The sequence below is a fragment of the Loxodonta africana genome, chromosome 7 (genome assembly GCF_030014295.1).
Source record: "Loxodonta africana isolate mLoxAfr1 chromosome 7, mLoxAfr1.hap2, whole genome shotgun sequence".
NCBI lineage: Eukaryota > Metazoa > Chordata > Mammalia > Proboscidea > Elephantidae > Loxodonta > Loxodonta africana.
Window position 1 is genome coordinate 91,601,414 of NC_087348.1, and position 25,678 is coordinate 91,627,091.

General features: G+C 43.0%; 2 protein-coding genes across 5 annotated transcripts in view; one reads left to right on the forward strand and one right to left on the reverse strand.

Moving 5' to 3' along the window:
- Window positions 1-15,206, forward strand: part of PPME1 (protein phosphatase methylesterase 1) — a 68,928-nt gene extending 53,722 nt beyond the window's left edge. Inside the window, exons 8-14 of one of the 2 annotated variants that reach the window (XM_010599586.2) lie at window positions 2,235-2,300; window positions 3,577-3,700; window positions 5,659-5,788; window positions 6,314-6,358; window positions 12,770-12,834; window positions 13,458-13,525; window positions 13,983-15,201. In XM_010599586.2, coding sequence (XP_010597888.1) covers window positions 2,235-2,300; window positions 3,577-3,700; window positions 5,659-5,788; window positions 6,314-6,358; window positions 12,770-12,834; window positions 13,458-13,525; window positions 13,983-14,001 — 517 coding nt within the window. In that variant the 3' untranslated portion in view covers window positions 14,002-15,201. Of the gene's footprint in view, window positions 1-2,234; window positions 2,301-3,576; window positions 3,701-5,658; window positions 5,789-6,313; window positions 6,359-12,769; window positions 12,835-13,457; window positions 13,526-13,982 lie in introns of both variants that reach the window. The other variant, XM_064288685.1, reaches the window with a different exon arrangement.
- Window positions 15,207-23,181: 7,975 nt separating this feature from the next.
- Window positions 23,182-25,678, reverse strand: part of P4HA3 (prolyl 4-hydroxylase subunit alpha 3) — a 38,729-nt gene continuing 36,232 nt past the window's right edge. Inside the window, exons 12-13 of one of the 3 annotated variants that reach the window (XM_003420042.3) lie at window positions 24,566-24,662; window positions 23,182-23,767 (exon numbers count right to left, since the gene is read on the reverse strand). In XM_003420042.3, coding sequence (XP_003420090.1) covers window positions 23,697-23,767; window positions 24,566-24,662 — 168 coding nt within the window. In that variant the 3' untranslated portion in view covers window positions 23,182-23,696. Of the gene's footprint in view, window positions 23,768-24,565; window positions 24,922-25,678 lie in introns of those variants that run through there. The other 2 variants (XM_023538951.1, XM_010599585.2) reach the window with 2 other exon arrangements.

The window sequence follows — 25,678 nt, forward strand, 5'->3', positions numbered from 1 at the left end:
CTGATCCCTTCCGACAACATGTCCAAAGTATGTAAGACGCAGTCTCGCCATCCTTGCCTCTAAGGAGCATTCTGGCTGTACTTCTGAGATTTGTTCGTTCTTTTCGCAGTCCATGGTATATTCAATATTCCTCGCCAACACCACAATTCAAAGGCGTCAGTTCTTCAGTCTTCCTTATGCATTGTCCAGCTTTCACATGCATATGATGCAATTCAAAATACCATGGCTTGGGTCAGGCGCACCTTAGTCTTCAAGGTGACATCTTTGCTCTTTAACACTTTAAAAAGGTCCTTTGCAGCAGATTTACCCAATGCAATGCGTCTTTTGATTTCTTGGCTGCTGCTTCCATGGCCGTTGATTGTGGACCCAAGTAAAATGAAATCCTTGACAACTTCAATCTTCTCTCCGTCCATCATGATGTTGCTCATTGGTCCAGTTGTGAGGATTTTTGTTTTCTTTACGTTGAGGTGCAATGCACACTGAAGGCTGTGGTCTTTGATCTTCATTAGTAAGTGCTTCAAGTCCTCTTCACTTTCAACAAGAAAGGTTGTATCATCTGCATATTGCAGGTTGTTGATGAGTCTTCCTCCAATCCTGATGCACCATCCTTGTTCATATAGTCCAGCTTCTCGTATTTTTTGCTCAGCATACAGATTGAATAGGTATGGTGAAAGAATACAATCATGACACACACCTTTCCTGACTTTAAACCAGTCAGTATCCCTTGTTCTGTGGGAACAACTGCCTCTTGATCTATGTAAAGGTACCTCATGAGCACAATTAAGTGTTCTGGAATTCCCATTCTTTGCAATATTATCCATAATTTATTATGATCCACACAGTCAAATGCCTTTGCATAGTCAATAAAACACAGGTAAACATCCTTCTGGTAATCTCTGCTTTCAGCCAGGATCCATCTGATATCAGCAATGACATCCCTGGTTCCACGTCCTCTTCTGAAACCGGTCTGAATTTCTGGCAGTTCCCTGTCGATATACTGCTGCAAGCTGCTCTGAAGGCATTGGCGAAAAACAAGGCTCCAGGAATTGATGGAATATCAATTGAGATGTTTCAATAAACAGATGCAGCGCTGGAGGTGCTCACTCGTCTATGCCAAGAAATATGGAAGACACTTCCTGGCCAGCTGACTGGAAGAGATCCATATTTATGCCTATTCCCAAGAAAGGCGATCCAGCCGACTGTGGAAATTATAGAACAATATCATTAATATCACACGCAAGCAAAATTTTGCTGAAGATCATTCAAAAATGGCTGCAGCAATATATCGACAGGGAACTGCCAGAAAATCAAGGCAGAGTATGTGGTTACAAATGCTGTCAGATTAGTAAAGTCACTTGGTAGAAAGAGGATATAGTAGTACTCATTGCTTCTGCTTAGCGTTAAATAAGAAACAAGGCCATATGTAAGTGGTTAGGAGGAGCTTTAAGATTTTGCATGACTTTTTAAGCTTAAAAAATCTTTCACTTGGCGTTTACAGTTCTACCTGGGGTATGCAGTTATTCTGCTTTGCCCTTCGGTGTACTTAGGTGGACTAGTGTGAAAAGACTAAGAGTCTAAGCTATATGGTACAGCATGCAAGGCCCTCTAGGACCTAGCCCCTGCCTACCTACCCTATCCTGTCACATCCCTATTTGCTCTCTCCTACTCTTCCTTGTATTCTGTCCTTTAAAATCACTATCCTGCTCACTTTTTCACACCACATTGCCTTTATACACAATGTGCCCTCTGCCCAGAATGCTCTGACCACCCTCTTTTATCTTTCAGTTAACTTCTCATCTTCAGTCCTCAGTTTAGACAGAACCTTTGGGAAGCCTTCTCTAACCTTCTTATTCAGAATAACATGCTTCCTTTAAATACTTGCATTATTATATTAAAATTATCTGTTTGTCTCCCCCTTCCCCATTTCCCTCCCCAATTGAGTTTATGTGCTTCTTGAGCACAGGCCTGGCACATAGTGTCCTCTTGGTATATATTTGCAGAATTGAAATAGCTACAGTGTCTTCAGTTCATTTTCACTACCTGGCTTATAGCCACCATAGCCAGGTGGGAGTAGTGGTAATCTCCATAGGAAGCAAGGTTGGTAACCACAACTCAGAAGCAGATCATTTTTTAGTAGGTCCCACAGAACCCACAGAATTATTCATTTGGCTCTGTGATGTAATAAGATGGGTGCTGAATAACCTCCTACATCCTTTCTTTTTTTCTCCTTCTAGTGTGAAGAGTGGCCAGATTCGAAATCTGGAGTCTGCCCGTGTCTCAATGGTTGGCCAAGTCAAACAGTAGGTCTTATTTTGCTTCCCTTAGGCTGGCTAGAGGCTGAAACCGGTGAGGGAATTATCGATTATAACCAATCTGTGTGAGTGTATGTGTGTTTAATTGTCACATAGGTAACAGCTAGGAACCTTCCTGCCCTTCATGATCTAGGTGAAATTGCCTGGAACCTCCCAATTCGTGGGCTGTGGAAGTCCAAAGCACTTGGCTTAGATTTGAAACTTGACACTTCAGGTCTTCATTTAATAAAACATTTGTGAACATGCACTTTACTGAAGGTTTGGTAGAGGAGACGGAGAAGAAGTTATCATTCTTAAAAATCCACCTCTGTGAAGGATTGCAAATCCTTTAGTTTATCCCAGCCTGTCTGCCCATATGCCTTTGTTATTTATTTGTTTTGCAAAAATATAACACATTTGTCAGTTCAATCCAGACTTTTTTTTTATTATTATTTTATCTTGTTCTATTTCCTTTCCTCCCTTATCTCCCTCCCTCTCAAGGGCAATATAACAAATACCTCTCTCTCTCTATCATGCAGAGTAAGCCTTGGTGTTAGCTGCTCCCAGACCCTTGGAATTTTTACCTCTAGCACTTGCCAGTGTATTTTTCCAGAGTTTTTTCTAAAAGAAATTATGGTACCAATTGTTTATATAATTTTCTACTTTATTACATAATAATAAACAGGTATAGTTTTTGGGGGGGGAGACAATACTTGATTGGATTACATGTCCTAATCTCTAAGGCTCAGCTGGCTATGGTTGCTAATTTTCTATCAGCTAATTAAAAAGTAGGAGTGTCTTAAACTATTCTCTTTGAATTTTCTTCTACTGTAAGCTGGGCATAGCAGAAAAGCACCATATTTTGGAGTTAGTTGGGCCTAGATTTGCACCCCAGCCTCATCCATTCACATGCTAGGTGACTCTGGGCAATTTTCTTAACTTCTTAGGGCTATTTAATAGGATTAATGTGAGCATTATATAATATAATGTCAATAAAACCCTTGTCACCATGCCAAAGGAAATGTTTACTTCCTTCCTATGGATCAGTATTCGTGAATGATCTAGAAACCAGCCCTTGGAATGTAGTCATGCATTGGCCATGATCTTCCACAGCCCTGGTCTACTTTTGCACACTTCAAAATGCACATTTTCCCATCCTCCTTCTCCCAAGAGCATTGTAAAGTTTTAGCTAATATCTCATTACACAAGGCCATAAGTATCAGTATCTTTTGAGATAATTTGTATATAGAAGAGAGATGTGTGATAGCATTTTTTAAAAACCTAGGTGTGAAGGAATTACAAGTCCAGAAGGTTCAAAATCTATAGTGGAAGGAATCATAGAGGAAGAAGAAGAAGATGAGGAAGGAAGTGAATCAGTAAACAAGAGGAAAAAGGAAGATGACATGGAGGTGGGTGAAGGCCTGCATTCTTGGAAGGATGGGGTAGGAAATGGTTCCAAGTTTGTGTGGGTAGAGAAGGGGAGGTGACATTGTTCTTTTCATCCACCATTAGATTTTTTAGAGAGCAAAGGCACTCTATTTAAAGCTAAGAAAACTGAGACTTGAAATAGCTTTTCCAGGAAACCCACAGGTAGTGATGGAACTATAAGTTGCATTCAGTCAGATCTGACTGACACAAAGCCTATGTTTTTAAACACTTTTCAAGTGAGGCATTGGGAGATAATGAGAAGCCCCTGGCTGATACCCTTGGGTGGAAAACTGCATCCTGTCCAGCTGAACATCCCAGGAAGACTGATAGCCAGCTTTCTGCTTCTCCCACTCAACAACTAAATCTCATTGTATCAGTCTGTTTTATTACCATTTGTCAGAGGAAAGTATCTAAACTTAAACTCACTCTATGATCCAACTTTGCAGTAATTGCCAGACAATGCTGTCAGCACAGATCAGTCCACACTGGTGGCCTTCATTGACGTTTCCTGTTTGCTAGCATTACAGTCTCTCTCTTCCTGTCTGAGTGGATAAATGGCTGTACTATAAAATCATTCAGTGTTAGTGCGTGTTCCCTTATTAGCCCTAGCCACTCTGCAGAGAAAGGATTTATTTTCAGTACCCTAAATACAGGAGCAACTCTAATTCTATCTAGAATTCTTTTGCTTTTGCAAATTTTAGGGCTTGAAATGAAGTTATTTATTTACTAACAAAGTATTATTAACTTTGGAAGTTCTCTTACCTTGAGTTTGTCGCCTGCATGTGAAGTCCAGCGTACACATGGAAGGGATTAGTAAGATAATGCCCTGTCTCGGACAGTGGAGCTGATCTGTTAAAAATAGCTCATAAATAGAAGGTGTTGCAGGGTAATAGGACAGGCTAAGGTTCCAGGTTGAAAAGGGAGTTAGAGTTCACTTTAAAGGGTGGTATGTCTGGAAGATAATCATTAGAAGAATGTGGAGGGAGTTGTCTAATGAGAGCATGAAAGCCATAAGGTACCTTTATGCCTCCTTTTACTGATGGGAAACCAAGGCCCAGAGAAGCAAGGAATCTGAGCAAGTCAGTAGCAAAGACATGACTAGAAGATCCAAGTTTCCTGATACTGCATCCAGTTCTTTAACACAAAATGTTGCTGTGTTGTGTCAACTTATAAATTATCATATTTTGATTGATATAGTATCCCAGTTATTTATCTCAATTATATTATTTCAAATGTTTCAATTAAGCAGAAAAGTACAGAGAATCTTGTATTTGTTCAACTAATATTGATGGTACTCTGTGCCTGTCCACTTACCAACTATCAAGATTTAGCAGATGTAGACATTTTTCATATTTGTGTCAGATTTTCTTTTTAAAATTACTATGCAGGAACATTACATCATTATCATAAATCAAAATATAAGAGAAAAATGTACTACCAATAAATAAACCTATTTTCACTTTTCCCTTCCAGGTCTTTCCCATAAGCATACCACATTTTTCCAGTAGCAATCCTAACTTAGATTTCATTTTGTACTTCACTTTTTTAATTTAATATTATATCATAAGCATTTCTTTTTCATACTGCACTGTGTTCTTTGTAATTATCCTTTTGATGATATATCCTTTTTACCAACTGGGTAAAGAAAAGCACAGTTGTGGCTTTACCATTTATAACCTTGCGATCTTAAAGTTTTCTAAGTTCACTGAAGCTAATAGAAGTAAAAAGTAAACATCTAAGTATCTAGAAATGGTAATTACTACAATAACCTATCTCACAAGGCTATTATAAGGATTAAATTTGTATTAAAATGTCTGGGACACAGTAAACTCTTAAGAAGTGCTAGTTTCCTTCCCGTTCCTTTTCCCAGGACACCTAGTTTTTATCCTGTTACTCCAGGGTTTGTCTTTGGAGATTCAACTTGTTCTTACTCCTCCAGACCAAGAAGGACCATCCATACACCTGGAGAATTGAACTGGCAAAAACAGAAAAATACTGGGATGGCTGGTTTCGAGGCTTATCCAATCTGTTTCTCAGTTGTCCTATTCCTAAATTGCTGCTCTTGGCCGGTAAGTGTATATATGGTGTGGGTATATTGTCACCTGGAAATGTCCTTGTTAAAACTCCTCACCAAATGAGTTTGGTTCTACCATAGTGGAGTACCATCCTTACTCATATGTGCCATTTTTCTTTCCTACACCAAATTCTTAACCCTAACTCAGCGTAACCACCCCCCTGGGATGGCTAATTCTGGCTTGGCCTCTATACCTGCTCAAGCCCAAGTTCTTCTCCTAGAGCTAGATATAGTGGTAAAAGCATGCCCTGAGTGCAGTGAGAATCTAACAAGTAAAACCCTGTTTTTTTAAGCCAGTTTAAATGAGCAGAGTGAGTATAGGGGAACTTCAGCCTGGGAGACTTCATCTGGTGAGGATACACCCTCTGGGAATTAGGCTTGGCATCAATATGAATTGACAGTGGCATCACATGTACAGTTTGTAACAATTTGTACTTACTACCTAAACAACAAACCCTTTTTCACAGAGCCTTTTCTAGTAAGCTACTTAAGGACTCTCTTGTGTTCTTTTGTGTTCTAGGTGTTGATAGGCTGGATAAAGATCTGACCATTGGCCAAATGCAAGGTAAGTTATCCAGAAGTGATGTCTCTGGGCGCTTGTCAGCCTCTGAAGGCAGAGAAAAGTGAAGGGTCATATGGAAATTAATGTTCCGATATGTGGAAAGAAAGCTTTTGAGTTGGACCCAAATTTGACATCTACCTTTACTACTGACCACTGTTTGATTATGAGCAAGTCATTTCTCTTTGGTGAACTTCGATTTCTTTTTTTTTAATCTAAAAATGGAAGTTATAATATTACCTTCATCTGAGTTGTAAGGGTTAAAATGAAGCACTGTGTTTGAAAAAGGAATTAAAAACTAGAAAGTACTCTATGTTGTTATTGTTGTTAGGTGCCATCTAGTCAGTTCCGACTTATAGTAACCCTATGTACAACGGAATGAAATACTGCCTGATCCTGAGCCCATTGTTGCAGCCACTGTTTCAGTCTATCTCATTGAGGGTCTCCCTCTTTTCTGCTGACCTTGTACTTTACCAAGCATGATGTGCTTCTCCAGGCACTGATCCCTCCTGACAACATGTCCAAAGTATGTAAGACACAGTCTCGCTATCCTTCCTTCTAAGGAGCATTCTGGTTGTACTTCTTCCAAGACAAATTTGTTTGTTCTTTTGGCAGTCCACGGTATATTCAGTTTTCACCAACACCACAATTCAAAGACATCAGTTCTTCTTTGGTCTTCCATATTCATTGTCCAGCTTTCACATGCATATGATGCGATTGAAAATACCATGGCTTGGGTCAGGTGCACCTTAGTCTTCAAGGTGACATCCTTGCTTTTCCGTACTTTAAAGAGGTTCTTTGCAGCAGATTTGCCCAGTGCAGTGCAACTTTTAATTTCTTGACTGCTGCTTCCATGGCTGTTGATTGTGGATCCAAGTAAAATGAAATCCATGACAACTACAATCTTTTCTCTGTTTATCATGATGTTGCTTATTGGTCAAGTTGTGAGGGTTTTGTTTTCTTTATGAGGGGTAATCCATACTGAAGGTTGTAGTCTTTGATCTTCATCAGTAAGTGCTTCAAGTCCTCTTTCATCTTCAGCAAGCAAGGTGTGTCATCTGCATATCTCAGGTTGTTAATGAGTCTTCCTCCAATCTTGGTGCTCTGTTCTTCATATACTCCAGCTTCTCAGATTATTTGCTCAGCATACAGATTGTATAAGTACGGTGAAAGGATACAACCCAGATGCACACCTTTCCTAACTTTAAACCACGCAGTATCCCTTTGTTCTGTCTGAACAACTGTCTCTTGATTTATGTACAGGTCCCGCATGAGCACAATTAAGCATTCTGGAATTCCCATTCTTCTCAGCGTTATCCATAATTTGTTATGATCCACACAGTTGAATGCCTAAGTATAGTCAATAAGACACAAGTAAACATCCTTCTGGTATTCTCTGCTTTCAGCCAGGATCCATCTGACATCACCAGTGATATCCCTGGTTCCACGTCGTCTTCTGAATCTGGCCTGAATTTCTGGCAGCTCCCTGTCGATATACAGCTGCAGTGGCTTTTGAATGATCCTCAGTAAAGTTTTACTTGCTTGTGATATTAATCATATTGTTTGATAATTTCTGCATTTGGCTGGATCACCTTTCTTGGGAATAGGCATAAATATGGATCTCTTCCAGTCGGTTGGCCAGGTAGCTCTCTTCCAAATTTCTTGGCATAGATGAGTGAGCATTTCAGCACTGGATCTGTTTGTTGAAACATCTCAACTGGTATTCCATAAACTCCTGGAGTCTTGTTTTTTACCAATGCCTTCAGAGCAGCTTGGACTTCTTCATTCTGTACCATCGGTTCCTGATCATATGCCACTTCTTGAAATGGTTGACGGTCGACTAATTCTTTTTGGTATAATGACTCTGTGTATTCCTTCCATCTTCTCTTGCTGCTTCCTGCATCGTTTAATATTTTCCCCATAGAATCTTTCACTATTGCAACTCAAGGATTGAATTTTTTCTTCAGTTCTTTCAGCTTGAAAAATGCTGAGTGTGTTCTTCCCTTCTGGTCTTCTGGCTCCAGCTCTTTGCACATATCATTATAATACTTTAGTTTGTCTACTTGGGCCGCCCTTCTGTTTAGCTCTTTTACTTCATCATTTCTTCGTTTTGCTTTAGCTGCTCGATGTTCAAGAGCGAGTTTCAGAGTCTCTTCCAACCTCCATTCTGGCCTTTTTTTTCTTTCCTGTCTTTTTAATGTCCTTTTGCTTTCTTCATATATGATGTCCTTAATGTCATTCCACAACTCGTCTGGTCTTCGGTCATTAGTGTTCAATGAATCAAACCTATTCTTGAGATGGCCTCTAAATTCAGGTGGGATATACTCAGGGTTTTACTTTGGCTCTCATGGACTTGTTCTAATTTTCTTCAGCTTCACTTTGAACTCACATATGAGCAATTATTCATCTGTTCCACACTCGGCCCCTGGCCATGTTCTGACTGATGATATTGAGCTTTTCCATCGTCTCTTTCCACAGATATAGTCGATCTGATTCCTGTGTATTCCATCTGGCGAGGTCCACTGATGATATTGAGCTTTTCCATCGTCTCTTTCCACAGATATAGTCGATCTGATTCCTGTGTATTCCATCTGGCGAGGTCCATGTGTATATAGTCACCGTTTATGTTGGTGAAAAAAGGTATTTGCAATGAAGAAATCATTGGTCTTGCAAAATTCTATCACGTGATCTCCAGCATCGTTTCTGTCACTAGGGCCATATCTTCCAACTACCTATCCTTCTTCGTTTCCAGCTGTCACATTCCACTCACGAGTAATTATCAGTGCATCCTGATTGCATATTCAATCAATTTCAGACTGTAGAAGCTGGTAAAAGTCTCCAGTTTCTTCATCTTTGGCCTTACTGGTTGGTGCGTAAATTTGAATAGTATTCCTATTAACTGGTCTTCCTTGTAGACATATGGATATTATCCTATCACTGACAGCATTGTACTTCAGGATAGATCTTGAAATGTTCTTTTTGACAATTAATGCAATGCCATTCCTCTTCCAAGTTGTCATTCCCAACATGGTAGACCATATGATTGTCATATTCAAAATGGCCAATACCAGTCCATTTCAGCTCACTAATGTGTAGGAACATGTCTGTCAGTTTGTCGTACTGTGGGGGCTTGTGTGTTGCTGTGATGCTGGAAGCTATGCCACCGGTATTCAGATACCAGCAGGGTCACCCACGGAGGACAGATTTCAGCTGAGCTTCCAGACTAAGACAGACTAGGAAGAAGGACCCGGCAGTCTACTTCTGAAAAGCATTAGCCAGTGAAAACCTTATGAATAGCAGTGGAACATTGTCTGATATAGTACTGGAAGATGAGCCCCCCAGGTTGGAAGGCACTCAAAAGATGACTGGGGAAGAGCTGCCTCCTCAAAGCAGAGTCGACGCATTGCATCGGGCAAATCTGCAAAGGACCTCTTCAAAGTGTTGAAGAGCAAAGATGTCACCCTGAAGACTAAGTTGCACCTGACCCTAGCCATGGTATTTTCAATCACATCATATGCACGTGAAAGCTGGACAATGAATAAGGAAGACCAAAGAAGAGTTGACGCCTTTGAATTGTGGCGTTGGCGAAAAATATTGAATATACCATGGACTGCCAAAAGAACAAACAAATCTGTCTTGGAAGAAGTGCAGGCAGCCAGAATGCTCCTTAGAAGGAAGGATGGCGATATTGCATCTTACATACTTTGGACATGTTATCAGGGGGGATGAGTCCCTGGAGAAGGACATCATGCTTGGCAGAGTACAGGGTCAGCGGAAAAGAGGAAGACCCTCAACGAGGTGGATTGACACAGTGTCTGCAACAATGAGCTCAAGCATAACAATGATTGTAAGGATGGCGCAGGACCGGGCAGTGTTTCGTTCTGTTGTGCATAGGGTCGCTATGAGTCAGAACCAACTCGACAGCACCTAACAACAACGATGCATAGGATATCGATGTTTATGTGTTCCATTTCATTTTTGACAATTTCCAGCTTTCCTAGATTCATACTTCATACATTCCATGTTCGGATTATTAACAGATGTTTGCAGTTGTTACTTCTCATTTTGAGTACTCTCTAGGTATATAATATTCTGAAAGTATATATTCTGAATTCTGCCGACTATTTTTATTATTATAGATTTCTTAGGGAAAGGCCCAAGATAATCCATATACAAAAAAGTATAAATTCTGTTTAGAAAAGAGCATGGTGAGGTGGTAAAAGCAAGGGCTCTGAATACTAATACTTTCCTACTAATTTTTTTATTTAGGCAAGTTACTCTGTCTGCCTAAGCTAGTTTTCTTAATCTGAAAAATGAGAAAATTGATGGCTGTCTCACAGTGATCGTGAGGTATGAGTAAGAAAATGGCATATTGAATACTGTGCAAAGGTGCAGAGCTGTGTTGGCAGATGATAGTGGAGTCAGTGGGACCAATTTTGTGGATGCTTTTGGTGTAGTATGGGCAAAAGACTTGGTAAAGGTAGAGTCAGTAGGCATTGGCAACTTCTGGTAATGGCAAGAAGAAGGTGTCAACTCTAAGACCAAAGTTTCAGGCTTAATCAGGTTCTGTCCTTGACCTTCCTTCTTCTCTTCTTACTATTCCCTGGGCAGTCTCATGGCTTCCACTTATACCCTGATGACTCCCAAAGCTAAATGTCCAACTCACACCTCTTTCCTGAGCTCTAGACCTGCCCCAGGTATCAGACTGCCTGCTGGACATCTCTATTTGGATGTTTCATGGGCCCCTCAGCCTGTTCCTTTAGCTATCCATGAGCTTTCCACAGAGAGAGGAGCTGTAATCCCTCATAATACTTGTTCACAGGCTTTTGACGGACTTCTAAAACTCTGGCCCCAGACCCTCATACCCTTACCTTCCTCTGACTACGTAGTGTCCTGAGGCCTGGGGCAGGACCATGTGCTGGGACTGTGTGATTTTTATGGCACTGATATTTGTAATGCTAGGATTAGACATACACTCTTAACTTCAATTTAAGCAAACTTTCATCAGCACCCTTTCTATGCAAGACCTGTGCTTGACGCTGGGCAGATAGAGACGAATCAGACATGGGCCCTGTTACTATCTAAAAGCAGTTGACCTGGACTAGAATAGCATTCAGGACCAATGTTCATCACCAACTTTGGAATTAGACAGTCTGGGTTTGAATCACTGTTCTGGTTTTGTGACCTGAGTGAATTGCTGACTTATTTAATCCTGAGTTTCTTCATCTATAAAATGGAGATAACGATATACCTCGATATGGTTATGTGAGGTTTAAATGAGAAAATGTAGGAGAACTAAGAGTCTGAGAAATGATACCTATCATTATATCCAGAAAGCACTCACAATTCCTCATTAGATGCTGTCCTGTTTCCCCAGTGTGGGTTACACTAAGACCACCTTTTCTTTCAAAGCATCCCGTGAGTATAGAGAATAAAGGGTTAGGATGCGCGATATCCCCTAAAACAAGGAAAATTGTTAAGACTGCATAGATTTATACAGCCTTTCCTGCACTGTGTTCAAATCAGTTGAATTAGTTACAGAATCCTAGAAACTCACTACTTATTCATGGTGCAACTTGAATGAATAATTCGGGTTGTCTGAGCCTAAGGTTCCTCATCTATAAAATAGGAAAGGAGGATTTGGCAATATTCGCACCTCCTAGAATAATTGTGAGGATTGCTCATGATCATGTTATTTTATGTGTACCTGACACAGTGTTATTCATATGTGTGACTTCTCCCTGATGCCTTCTATGCACTCTTCCAAAGAGGAATGAAAAATACATCCCTAGTCATCAGAGCCTGATTTAGTAAAAAGACCAGGGAGAGGTTGGAGTTGTTAAGTTTTGGGTCTGGTCATTCGTTCATACATTCATTCATCCAGGACTTACTAAATTGCGCCCTATTAGGAATATAGAGCAAGTAATAATACCAGCCCCTATTCTTGGGGAAATGACATGCTCCTGGAGAGACAAGCTCCAGCGGCATGGAAAATATAAGCTTACAGAACAAGAGGGTCACAAGTTGTTGTTGCTTTATGTTTGATCCAAATGCATTCACAGTAGTACTTTAGGAAACAGAAGGGAGAGGTGACTCAGCTTTTGTTGCTTTTGTATTTTACTCCTCCACTGGATTCTAAATCCCCTGAGAACAGAATTCGTCCTATTTGCCTGGCCCATAGTAAGTACATACTAGATAGTAACCAGAGAAAACAGTGAACGGAAAATGGTTTCCCCAAGATTACTATTTTAAGTATTACCATCTTCATCAAAGCCCAGTTACTGAGTCCAGAATATTGAGGGGTGGTGGTAGAAATGGGAAAGACCTGGGCTTCTGTAGTAACCTGTGGGAGTGCAGAGGTGGTAAGGAGAGGGTTGTTTTAGTTTCTGAGGTTGCCTTTGTTTGTTTTCCATCCAGGGAAGTTTCAGATGCAGGTCCTACCTCAGTGTGGCCATGCAGTCCATGAAGATGCCCCAGATAAGGTGAGTCTGATGCTTGAGGTCAGTAAAAAGACCAACTGTAAGAGTAACCTTGGTTCTCACAAAAGATGGGATGGACTTCTGAGTCTTGGCCTGCATTGCCTGAAGCCATGTGGGGCCTGTGTAGATGCAGTTCCTCAAGGACCCCAAACCTTTCCCTGGCTATGGGCTTGGCTTTCTCTATATAGACTGAGGAGCTGCTGGCACTTTGATTATTTTATCCCAGGGTCCTGTGATTAAGATTCTAAGCTCTACTTCCCCATTTCCCCCGAAAAACCAGATGGTAGAAGGGGATGATTGGGATAGAAACTGTTCCCTGAACTACAAGCACAACTAAGAATTAATATGGGCACCTCCTGTAGGAAAAAGGTGCTTTATAAGTCTAAGGAGATGAGCCCTTCTCATCACTCCTCTTGACCTCTCTAGAACCATTCCTGTTAAAGATAGTAGAAAGGAGTCTCCCAGTCCTCCCAAGAGCCAGGTCCTTTTGACTTCAAGCTCCTCAGACCTATGGGATTCATCAGTCTACCACAGAGCTGAACCTTCCAACGGAAGTCCACAGGATCTCCAGGGTTGAGCCTCATCACTAACCTTCATGGGACCTGGAATATCTCCCCCTTTCCTAGGTAGCTGAAGCTGTTGCCACTTTCCTGATCCGGCATAGGTTTGCAGAGCCCATCGGTGGATTCCAGTGGTAAGGAAGAGCTTAAGGACCCTAGCAATGCTGGCCTCCTCTAACAGACAGATATTTACAAGGTTGTAAACGTCTCTGCCTTACCCCAGCCTGGTTTGGGTCACCATGCCTCGCTTCCTCTCCTCAACAGAGAGCCCAGCATCTGTGTTTCTACAAAGCCATAGTTGATTGTTTCTGCGTGTTCTGGTCCGGTGGGTAGTTACTAAGGTTGAGATGTAATTGTGCCTACCCCACTGCCCACTGGGATGTGCACTTCTTCTTGGAGTGCCCCTTATACGTGGAGGCTTCAGTGGGAATCTGTGCTTATCCAGGCTCTTAGAGAAGTTCTCTGCCTTCTCCTGCCCTGCTGTAAAGAAAGCCCGGCAGGCCATGGAGGCCTTGTAGAGACCTAGAGCAGGGTTTCTCAACCTCAGCACCATTGACATTTTGTTTCCCCTTCTCTTCCCACTCTTGACAGCATGTTTCCTGGCTGTTAGTGACCTGCTATCCATCCCTCCCTCAGCATCGAGCTCTGTTATAAATACATCGCGCCAGAGGTCACTGTGATGCCGCTGTCTCCTCCTTACCATCCTGCCCGGCCATGTGACACCGGCTTCCTGTAGAATGGGCATCCCCTGATATACAAACCCTTTCATGTATTCCTGCTGCAAAAGCATTGTTTTCCAGGGCCCTTGACCAGCACTGGTCTCCCCAGCCCAGAGCTCCCTAGCCCCTACCCATTTCCTGTACAGGGGTAGCCCCTGTCTCTCCCTGCCTTGCCTAGGGTGAAGCTGCCATTAGAGCTGCCACTGGGCCTCTATTCCTAGTATCAGGTGATGCACCTGGGTCTAAATGTTTCCCCAGGCTCAGGGACCTCCATTCTTTGAGATTGTTGTTAGCATGGTCCTGCCCTACCTCATGGGATGGACCATGCACAGGTTGGTCCTTATTTTCTCTTGCAAATAAAACACCGGTCAGGTACCTTTTTATCCCAGTCTTACTCTTTCAGGCTTGGGAGACCTGGGGAGGCCAGGATCCCATCCTTAGGTATAGGAAGGGGTAGCGGATAGCATCACCACAGCCTGAAGATCAAGTCCAGCCAGTCCAAGCACATGGCCTCTCATCTGAGAAGGGCCCACTCTCCCACTCCCACATGTCTGGGCACCTGCCCTGGACTGAGGCCAGGCTGCTCCAGGGCCCTCCTGAGCCCTCACCTACCACAGAGTGACCCAGGTTAATTACAGCCCGTGCACAAAGCCACAGCCTGTGGGATTGTTTTTAATATTCCAATTTAACCATTTTCATCCTTGGTCCCTGGAGGTGTGCAAAGTGCCCATTTGCCTCTTCTAGACCCACAGCTTCTCTTTGCCATTTGTGGTTTCCTTGTCACTCTTCAAAGAAACAGTATAGCCTGGGATCCCCAATCCTTGTCCCCTTCCAGCTGCCTCATCATAACACTGCGGCCTCCCCCTGCTGCCCTGGCACGTCATTTCTAAGGGCAGGAGGAGCAGTCTCCTGAAGCCCATCTTTCTGTGACTGTCTAGATGATACATAGGCCCCTCCACCATTCCACTCAACAACTTCCTATCCCTGTCCTGCTGCACGGTCCAGAGCCGGGGACCTAATTTGTTTCTTTGTTATTTATGACCTTGTTTAATGAAAATAAATATTTCCCAACCTTTATTGGTCTGGTCTTTCTCTGTAGCATTGTCCTTATTTCTGCTGATTGAGGGCAGGAAGCATTTCATTGAATTCCCGGCAGCCCATAGTCATATGCTCTGCCTGCTCCTCAGCTCCAGCCTGCACTGCAGCCAGAGACTTGGATTCCTGAGCCCTATCTTCTGATTACTGCTGTGTTGACTTTGGCCCAGGATAGTGATTGTGCTTTCTAGAGGACCTCAGTCACTTATGGCTTCGTATATGCCAACCTCCAAAATTTGTCCACAACCAGATCATCTCCTGAATTCTAGATGCTTAGGTCCATTTACTTCCTCATATCTCACACAGCTGACCAAAAGGTACTTCATATTGACCATTTCTAAAACTGAACTCACCATCCCCCTGAAACTGACTGTTCATGTTTCCTAACTCAGCAAATAGCTGGTACCTTCGTCTCTCCAGCTGTGCAGCCAGACAGCTGAAGTCTCCTCTAGACTGATCCCTCTCTTATACCCATACCCAGTCTACCACCAAATTCTGTCCACAGCCCCTGCCCTGGCTTGGACCTCATCATCGCTCACTGCAGTGCCCTTGCTGGTCTCCCGCCACAGCCCCTCCCTAGGTCATCTGTACACCATTGGAGTTAGCTTCCTGTAGGCTTTGGAGCTAGAAGTGCCTAAATTAGAACCCAAGGTACACTTATTACTGGCTGTATGATACAGCAACTTGCCTTCTTTGTTTTTGTTTCCTCATCTGAAAAATGGAGATAAGTAGCACCTACTCCCCTGGGTCTTGAGGACTTAAGTAAGTTAATATAGGTTAACTGGCTCAGGAACTGGTACGTGGTAATAAATAGTTGCTGTTATATCATTTCCATATGATACTTAAGACCTTCATTACTCAAAGTGATCCATAGGCCAGTAGCATCAGTATCACTTGGAAGATGGTTAGAGACTCTTAGTCCCACCCCAGACCTACTGAGTGAGAATCTGACCTGAATTTTAACAAGCACATTAATGTTTGAGAAGCTGTGGTTCAGATATTCACTAAAATTTCAGGGTAGAGCATGAGCTTCCAAACAGAGGAGAAAAGTCCTTTGTATATGATCTGATTCCTCTGAGCCCTTTGGGAGTGCCTTTGCTGGGCTGTGTGGTGTATTGTCCACAGGGGGGCAGCATGATCACATGCATGGTTTTCAGGGGCATTTACATCAGCTTTTTTTTTATTTTGTTCACCAGGCAAGTCATAATAGTTACCAAATTTTGAGCGTTATCTAATCCCACACACATTTCATTCAGTCCTCACAGCAACCCTATGAGGTATGTGGTGTTACATTCCTTTTATAGGTAGATACCACAAACAAACAAAAAAAAATCCATTGCTGTTGAGTTGATTCCAACTCATAGCAACCCTAAAGGACAGAGTAGAACTGCCCCATAGGGTTTCCAAGGAGCACCTGGTGGATTTGAACTGCTGACCTTTTAGTTAGCAGCCATAGCTCTTAACCAGTGTGCCACCAGGGTTTCCAAACCTGTTGTCCTCAAGTTGATTCCAACTTACAGAGACCCCATAGGACAGGGTAGAACTGCGCCATAGAGTTTCCAAGGAGCACCTGGTAGATTCAAACTGCCAGCCCTTTGGTTAGCAGCCATAGCACTTAACCACTACACCACCAGGGTTTCCTACAGGTAGATAGGTCCAAATTCATACAGCTCACAAGTGGTGGTGTTAGAATTTGAACCTAGGCTGTTTCTATTTCACATTGCCTCCTGGATAACATAGGATGAATTTGGTTTTGGCCCAGATACCTGTGACTTAACAAGAGGATAACGACCAGTGAAATGAGGCCTCTTCAGGTTTGATGGATGAAGGCTGAGAATGAATGAAACCTGTGCATTGAGCTTTGTGTTAGGTATTGTACTAAAAGTACTAGGCACTTCCAAAACCAAAACATTGCCAATGACTCGATTCTGACTCATGGCAACCCTACAGAACAGAGTAGAACTGCCCTATTGGGTTTCCAAGGCTTAAATCTTGGCAGAAGCAAACTGCCACATCTTTCTCCCATGGAGCAGCTATTGGGTTTGAATCACCAAACTTTTGGTTAGCAGGTGAGTACTTAACCACTGTACCACCAGGGCTCCTTGCTGGGCACTTATATCTCCTCTAATCCTTTGTATCTTCTCTTTTCATCCTTGTGAAGTATAGGCATTATTACTTTCAATTTAAAGAGAAGGAAATAAGCTCAGAGATGTGAAAGGGCTTGCCCACCACAGCCACAGCTAGGAGGTAGCAGCACCTTTGTCTTCTGACTCTAAGTCTACCGGCATCATTCTTTTGTTATTTTAATGTATCTTTAATGAGCACCTACTCTGTGATGGCCGTAACAATGTCCTTGTTACATCCCAGATCAGCATATATGAACGCAGGAAGGGAACAAAGGAAACCCCAGGACTTGAGTGAAGGATTGCCACAGAGCCAGAAGGAGTATGTTTAGGTCAAGCCAACGACCACTGAGTTACAGACATACACAATAATCTCCAAGGCGGACTTCTTCTCAAAAGAGGAAGACAGGCAAATTTTGGAGTAGACACATCTGATTGGGATGTGGGAGAGAGGAGATTGAGAGGAGCTTGGCATGACTAGGTGCTGTTCTCTCCTTAACGTACTATTGTGAACATTTTGCTGATTAAGTAAACCTGAGCACCTACTCTGGACCATATTTTCAACAGACTTTGGAGACAAAGGTAAATAACGATGCCCTTAAAATAAGACAGTTATTAACAGTGATCACACTGTATAAAGTGGAGGGGGAGGGGCAACTAAATCTACTTGGAAACAGGTCAGGGAAGGTTTCACAAAAGAGGTAGCTTTTGAGCTGAGCCTTGAAGCATGACAAGGTGGAGGTGTAGAAGGACGGGGAATACATTTCAGGTAGAGGAAACAGCATAGACAAAAGCCCTGGAGACTTGAAAGTTAGTCAGAGAACTGGCAAGAAGGTATGTTTGCAGTATAGGCTGTGACAGAAGATGAGCCCAGAGAGACAGGCAGGAGTCAGAGCATAAAGACATTGATTGGCAAGAATGGGGGGTTGTCAGAAGGTCCTAAGCAAGGATGTGGCATGATCAGGTCTATTTTTTAAGGAAAGTCACTCTGGTAACCTGTGTAGATGGATTGGTGGGCACCAGACTAGAAGGACGGAGGTCAATAAGGAGGTAGTTGCAGTAGTCCAGGTGAGGGACAAGGGTACACTTAACTAGGACATGGCCCACAGGGATAAGAGAAGGGGACAGGCTCAATATTTTCGAGTTGGAATGAACAAGACAGAATCTAATTGAATTTGGAGAGAGAGGACCCGCTTCAGTTGGATTCAAGGGCCTATCATCTGAACTAAATGATGGGGTAGGTAATTAAAAGGTCAAGACTTAAGGGAAAAGCAAGAAGAGAACCTACAACAGGAGCAGAGAAAGAAAGCAAAAGGCAGTCACACTTCTTTCAGGAACAGCACTTGTCTTGCAATCTTTGAACCAACTCTTCTGTCCCAGTGGGCCACTCCATCTGCAGCCAGAATCATCACATTCTCTGTCTGGGTCCAGGGCTCAGAAAGTTATGTAAACTCAAGAGGCTGCCTTATTCCTGGAGCTGGCTTCCTCTCCCAGCAGTTTGCTAGAAAACTCCAGCCCATAGCCAGGCAAAACCTTGAAACCTGAGGCCAGTGAAGTATTTGCCCTTTTCCAGATGGGTGGTGGGAATAGTAAATAGTTAACTGAGGGTGGGGGAGAAGATTTTTTGCTGATGATCAAGGATGACACCATATATCTCATGACTAATCAAACAGGCTTAGAATGACATGATCAGTATGTACCATTCTTTTTTTTTTTTAATATTTTATTGTATTTTTGGTGAAAATATACACAGCAAAACACACTCCCACTCAATAATTTCTGCATAGTATGTACTACTTTTTTCTGAAAAAAATTTTTTTATTGTACTTCAGGTAAAAGTTTATAGAACAAACCAGCTTCTCATTAAACAATGAGTACACATATTGTTTTGTGATGTTGGTTACCAACCCCATATGTCAGCACTCCCCTTCTTGACCTTGGGTTCCCTAATACCAGCTTTCCTGTCCCCTCCTGCCTTCTAGTCCTCGCCCCTGGGCTGGTGTGCCCCTTTAGTCTTGTTTTATGGGCCTGTCTAATGTTTGGCTGAAGGGTGAACCTCAGTAATCATTACTGAGCTAAAATGGTGTCTAGGGGGTTTCTCCGGTCTCTGTCAGACCAGTAAGTCTGGCCTTTTTTTTGTTGTTGTTGACTTAGAATTTTATTCTACATTTTTCTCCAGCTCTCTTTGGGACCCTCTATTGTGATCCCTGACAGAGCAGTTGGTGGTGGTAGCCAGGCACCATCTAGTTGTGCTGAACTCAGTCTGGTGGAGGCAATGATAGATGTGGCCCATTAGTCCTTTGAACTAATCTTTCTTTTGTGTCTTTGGTTTTCTTCATTCTCCCTTGCTCCAGACAGGGTGAGACCAGTGGAGTATCTTAGATGGCCATTCAACATGCTTTTAAGACCCCAGACACTAGTAGGTACCATTTCTAAAGCACATTCATATCCTTCTGAGTCCTTACAACTGTCTTGTGAAGTGGGTAGGGCAGACAGGTTAGCAATGTCATCCTACAGGTAAGGAAATGGAGTCTCTGATAAGTGATTTGCCCAAGGTCATATAATAGCACAGTCTAGAGCTCAGAACACTTGAGTCCCAGACCAGGGGATGTCCCATCGCTCCCAAACCATACCAGAAAAGAGATGAGGGATGACGCAGGTGTGTGCCTGAGAGAAGATTGTGGTCCAATGACCAAGAAATGGAACAGAAGAGGAATGGGACAGACAAGAAGAGAGAAAGAGGCAGGCTCTAATTTCTAAGGGGGAGAAAATTGTGGGGATCCTAAGGTGAGGAAAAAGAAGAGAAGCAGCTGCAGGGTAAAAACCTAACTAGCTTCAGACCACGGCTCTGCCCCTCCCTACCTGTGCGTAAGTCTTTTCTCCAAGCCCTAGTTACCTCCTCTGCCAAAAGGGAATGATACTTCTTGTGAATACGATAAAGTAGATAAAAAGGCTGGCAAAGACTAGGTGTAAATTTTTGTTTCCTCTCCCTAGCCCTTAGCTGATTTCAAAGTTTCACTGAGTATATAGGGGCGAATGCCCCTCCTCCCTACCCACCCCACCCCTCTTTTACTCACATGGCTCCTTTGGCCTCTTGGGCTTGAGCAGCCAAGGTCCCAAAACAGGGGACTCTTTGAGTGGTTCCATGAAAGAGCAGTTTGTGCTGCTGTTGGCTTCACTGGACAAGGGTCCCCAGAATCAACACCCTTTCACTTCATCCTCCCAAAACACTCTTTCTGCTCCCTTGTTTTGTGTGAAAGGAGAACAGAGAGGTGGCAGCTATTCCCCACTCTCCACAGGTGCACATTCTCACTCTTTCTGTTGTGTTCGCAAGGCTGCAGAGTGGAAGCCTTTCAGCCCATTCTAGCTATAGGACTCCCCTTCTTCTCCCAGCACCCATGATCCTTAGGGGAAGAGCCACACAGCTTTCCACTTGATTATATCCCATTCTCTGTTCTCCATGTTTGGGCGTGTGCTCGTTTTGACTCAGACATTGTAAAAGTAGTGGGTAAAAGCACAAGGCTTGAAGCCAGACTGTGGAACTGGACAAGTTACCTAACCCTAAATCTGCTCTTTATCTGTAAAATGGGGATAATGATTACACTGATCTGAAGGGGTTGGGACAAACATTAAATAATACATGTAAGCCCTTACAACAGTGCCTACCACACAGTAAACTCATCATAGTTAGCTCAGACTGACCCTGCAATTCTGAGAAGCCCCTGTTCTAATCCTGACAGCTGTGAAGAAAGGGGAAGAGTTTCACCCAGAGACAGCAGCTTTCTGTCTCAGGACTGTTTCTTTGGGGCTGGAGGAAGCATTTTGTGAATATGTGACAGTAATTTAGCAAGAGAATTTTCCAGAATCCTAGCTCACTCAGGAAAAATACTGGGGATATGACTAGGCACTCACCAAGGCTCTGGAGGAAGCAGGATATTAGCACATCAGAACCCTCTCCTTGGGCGACCACAGAGCTATAAGAAGCTGAAGTGATGGCGTGCATGGTGCAGGGGCAGCACAGCATCTAACCACCCTGTGTGGCTTCTTTGTGAGCAAGACGCACCCACATCCCTGTTGAGGAACTAGAGCCAAGTGGACTGACATGTTCTTTTTGCACAAGTGCTCAAATACACACTCATCAATACAGCCTTAGTTTATGCTAGTCCTTCAGCTGGGAAATACTTCTCATTAGTCTCTGCCTATAAAAGGTCTACCTGTCCTCCAAAGTATAGCTCAAATTGTGCCTTCTTATTAGTTTATCTGTAAATATTTGCTGAGCACCTACTTATTTTGAACCAGACCTTATTCTGGGGATACTAGAGGAATAAGGAGCTCAGAGTCTAGTGGGAGCAGCCAGACAAATAAATATTGATACTCAGTGAGATAGGAGCAATAATAACCAAAACAAAAACAAACAAAAAAAAAAACCCATTGCCATCGAGTCAATTCCAACTCATAGTGACCCCGTAGGACAGAGTAGAGCTGCCCCAAGGGTTGCCAAGGAGCAGCTGGTGGATTTGAACTGCTGACCTTTTGGTTAGCACCTGTAGCACTTAACCACTGTGCCACCAGGGCTCCAGGAGCTATAACAGAGGCATTAAAAAAGTAGAGTGGTCCCCAAGAGTATGGCCCCCGGACAAAATTTTTAACTCAGTACTGAAGTCACTCCTGAGGTTCACCCTTCAGCCAAAGATTAGATAGGTCCATAAAACAAAACGAGACTAAATGGGCACACCAACTCCGGGACAAGGACGAGAAGGCAGGAGAGGACAGGAAGGCTGGTAATGGGGAACCCAAAGTCAAGAAGGGGAGAGCGTTGACACATTGTGGGGTTGGCAACCAATGTCACAAAACAATATGTGTATTAATTGTTTAATGAGAAGCTGGTTTGCTCTGTAAACCTTCATCTAAAGCACAATAAAAAATTAAAAAAAAATAACCATTTTGGACTTTATTATGCAAGAAATAAACTGTCATGTTTGGGGCAAAAAAAAAAAAAAGAGTGGGGTCATAAAGCACCCAACCTGGGAGTGCCAGGAAAGGCAGTTCACCATAATTAAACAAGTGAATAAAGTACTTTCATATTGAGATACATGCTATGTTATGGACTGAATTGTGTGCCCCCAAAATTTATGTTGAAGTCCTAACTAACCCCTGGTACCTGTGAACTTGACCTTGTTTGGAAACAGAGTCTTTGAAGATGCTATCAGTGAAGTTAACTTAAGGTATACTGGAGTAGGATGAGTCCTAATCTAGTCTGAGTGGTGCCTATAAAAGAGAAGATACAGAGACAAGCAGAGGGAATAACATCATGTGAATAGAGTTATGCTGCAGCTGCAAACCAAGGGACACCTGGAGCAACCAGAAACAGAGCAACAGAACAGATTCTCCTTCAAAGGCTTAGAAAGAATTGACATGGCTGACGCCCTGATCTCAGACTCCTAGTTTCCAGAACTGAGAGGCAATAGAGTTCTGTCCTTATAAACCACCCAGTTTGTGGTACTTTGTTACAGCAGCCCTCAGAGACTAATAATGCTATGAAGAAAATAACGTAGATTAATGTGAAAGAAAGTGGCTGGAAGGGAGGTTAGTCAGGGGAGCCTCTCTGTAGTGATGCTGAGCCAAGAACGGAATGATGAGAAGAGCTCAGCCATCAGAAGATTTGAAGGAGCAAATGAAAAGGCCTAGGAAGTGAGAATGATGATGATGGGGTATGCCTATTTTTAAGGAGTAGAAAGAATTTTCAATGTGTCTGGAATGTAGTGGGGAAGGGGAGCCAAGCTGAGATTGTAGCATGAATAAAATTTTATACTCTGTTTTCACTCATAATTTAATATTCTCAGTTATGAAAAATTATTTGTAAACATTTTTAATGGCTGTATTTAAAAAAAATCACAGACACTCTGCTGCTAGGCCTTCAGCAGAAGTCGGTGGGGAGAAGGACTTAAAGCCATGGAAGTCAAGCTAAGCCCCCTCCTGTAGGCATCCTCATTTCCACTTCTGAACCCCTATGGTTAAGGCTCAAAGTGGCAGAGGCTCCATGGACCAAAGCCCAGAGACTGTCAGTATGTCCCGTTCCCAACACAGTATCTGAGCCCCAGAAATTTCTCTCAAGTCTCCGTCGCTGTCTCCTTTGTAGTGTCCATTCTACTCTGATTCTAATGGCTTGAGGAGAAACAAGTGTAAATTCTCAGATGTCTCCTGGTAAAGACCACTTCTTTGTCTCCCACCATTTTCGAAGAACAGCCAGTGCTGAGAAGAGCCGTCTTCCAGGAGTCTGCTCTCCTTTCTCCTCTCTTCTCCTAACTTTTGGCTTCTGGCTTTTCTGGAAAGCCACAGGACTTCACCAACTTCTCTTTGCTAACATTTCAGTCTTCAGGGCTTGAGCTGCAGGGTCTGCGGAATTCCTGTCCATACTCATGTATCCATTTGTTGGCCACTGGGAGAGAATGGGAAGGAAGAAGAGAGAAGGCTCAGCAGAGTGGATAGTAGCTATGGGCCAGGGCTCACCGTCAGGGTCATGTAAGTGCCTCATTAAATTCTGCACCCTAGGCACCTCACTTGCCTCACACTAGTCCCAGCCCTGCTTTTCTGGCAGATAAATAGCAAAGAGCACACTACCCCTGGAAAAAGTCCCTGGCAGGTCCTGTCTACCACAGACTAACTTTCAAACCTGTGGGAACTAGGGTCCTTTGCCCTTCATCCATGCAGCCCCTAAAAGCCCACCTACTCCATAAAGCTATCCAGATTAATGAGAGAAAATGCGATGGCTTCTCTTGGTAGTATCAATCTCAGCACTAGAGTCCCTCTTCTACTTCCTTTTCTATCTTCAGAGCTAAGTGCTCTTAGACGCCTATATGATATAAACACTTCTGCTGTTTATTTCTCTTCCGTGTTTTACCATCTCTTCATGGGGAGGCACTAAATGACAGAAGTAATTGTTTGGTGGCTCTCTCCTTGGAGTAGAGGGTCAGGGACTTAGCAACATATTCCTCCTCAGCTGTGCTCAGTCAGGTTAATAAACCTTTACTGATACCTGCTCTGTGACAGGACCCCTACCCTTTGGGGCTCCATATCTATTTGGGGCAACTGACTCAGAATCCGATCATTTAAATACAACATGGCATTCTAACAAAGCTCACAGAATGGAAAGGCTATGCTATTTTCCACCCACCCCCTATTTCACTTTAGTCTGCACCCCTCGTCCCATTCTCACCCCCAGAAAGGCAGGCCTTACCCCACTTATCTCCCACCAGGACAGGACAGCCAGCGTGAAGGGTGTCACCATCCCCTTCACCACTCCTATGCAGGTTCCACCAAAACAGTGCTGCATTCTGAAAATGAGAGGACCCAGCCCAGGAGGGTCAGCCCAGAATCCCAGTCCTTGGGAAGCACACGTCTAAGGACAAATGCATGCGTGTCGTTAAACAAAAAAACTCTCCATGCAGATGAGGGACAGAGCATGCATAAAATGGAACAAAATGGCACTTATTTATTCATGCAGAAGTCACTTATTGAGGGTCTACTCTGGTCCAGGCCCTGGGAGTGTAGAGACAAATCACATCCAATTCCGAGCCTCAGGGAGCTCACAGTCTAGTGGGAGAGGCAAGCATAAAAACAAACCACACGATGCAGTGTGGCAAGTGCTAAAAGAAAGGTAAGCACAGGGTGTCACTGAATCACTGAGGAGAGACACTCAACAAAAACCTCAGGGAGGAACAAAATATTCATTATACAATGGAGAACTTAATTCAAAAGTTTACCCTCCCTTAGGCACTTACTACTAATAACACCCCCAGGAAGAAGGCATCATCATAATCCTCATTTTAAAAACCAAACCAAACCCATTGCAGTCGAGTCGATTCCAACTCATAGTAACCTTATAGGACAGAGTAGAACTGCTCCATAGGTTTCCAAAGAGTGGCTGGTGGATTCGAACTGCTGACCTTTTGGTTAGCTGCCGAGCTCTTAACCACTGCGCCACAGGACTCCAATCCCATTTTACTAGCAATAAAGTTGAGCAAAGTCAGGACTCTAACCCAGGTGCTTTGGCTCCAAATCCTACATGTTTTTTTTCGCTACATGCTGTTGTTTCCTTACTTTACCCTCAGCCATTAGAAGTAGACAAAATCCAACGTGATAATGAAGAGTTTTCCAGAAGGCACTGGCAGCCCTAGTTTTCCCAAACCTATAGGAGACCTCAAACCCCTCAGTATTTATAGATATCCAGCATTTATGTAAAGAATGTTAGAATGTACCAGGCACCATGCTAAATACTTCACAGGCATTATCTCATTTATTTTTCTTCATTTCATATCTGAATAGGTAAGGGTTGCCAGGGAGTTTAATT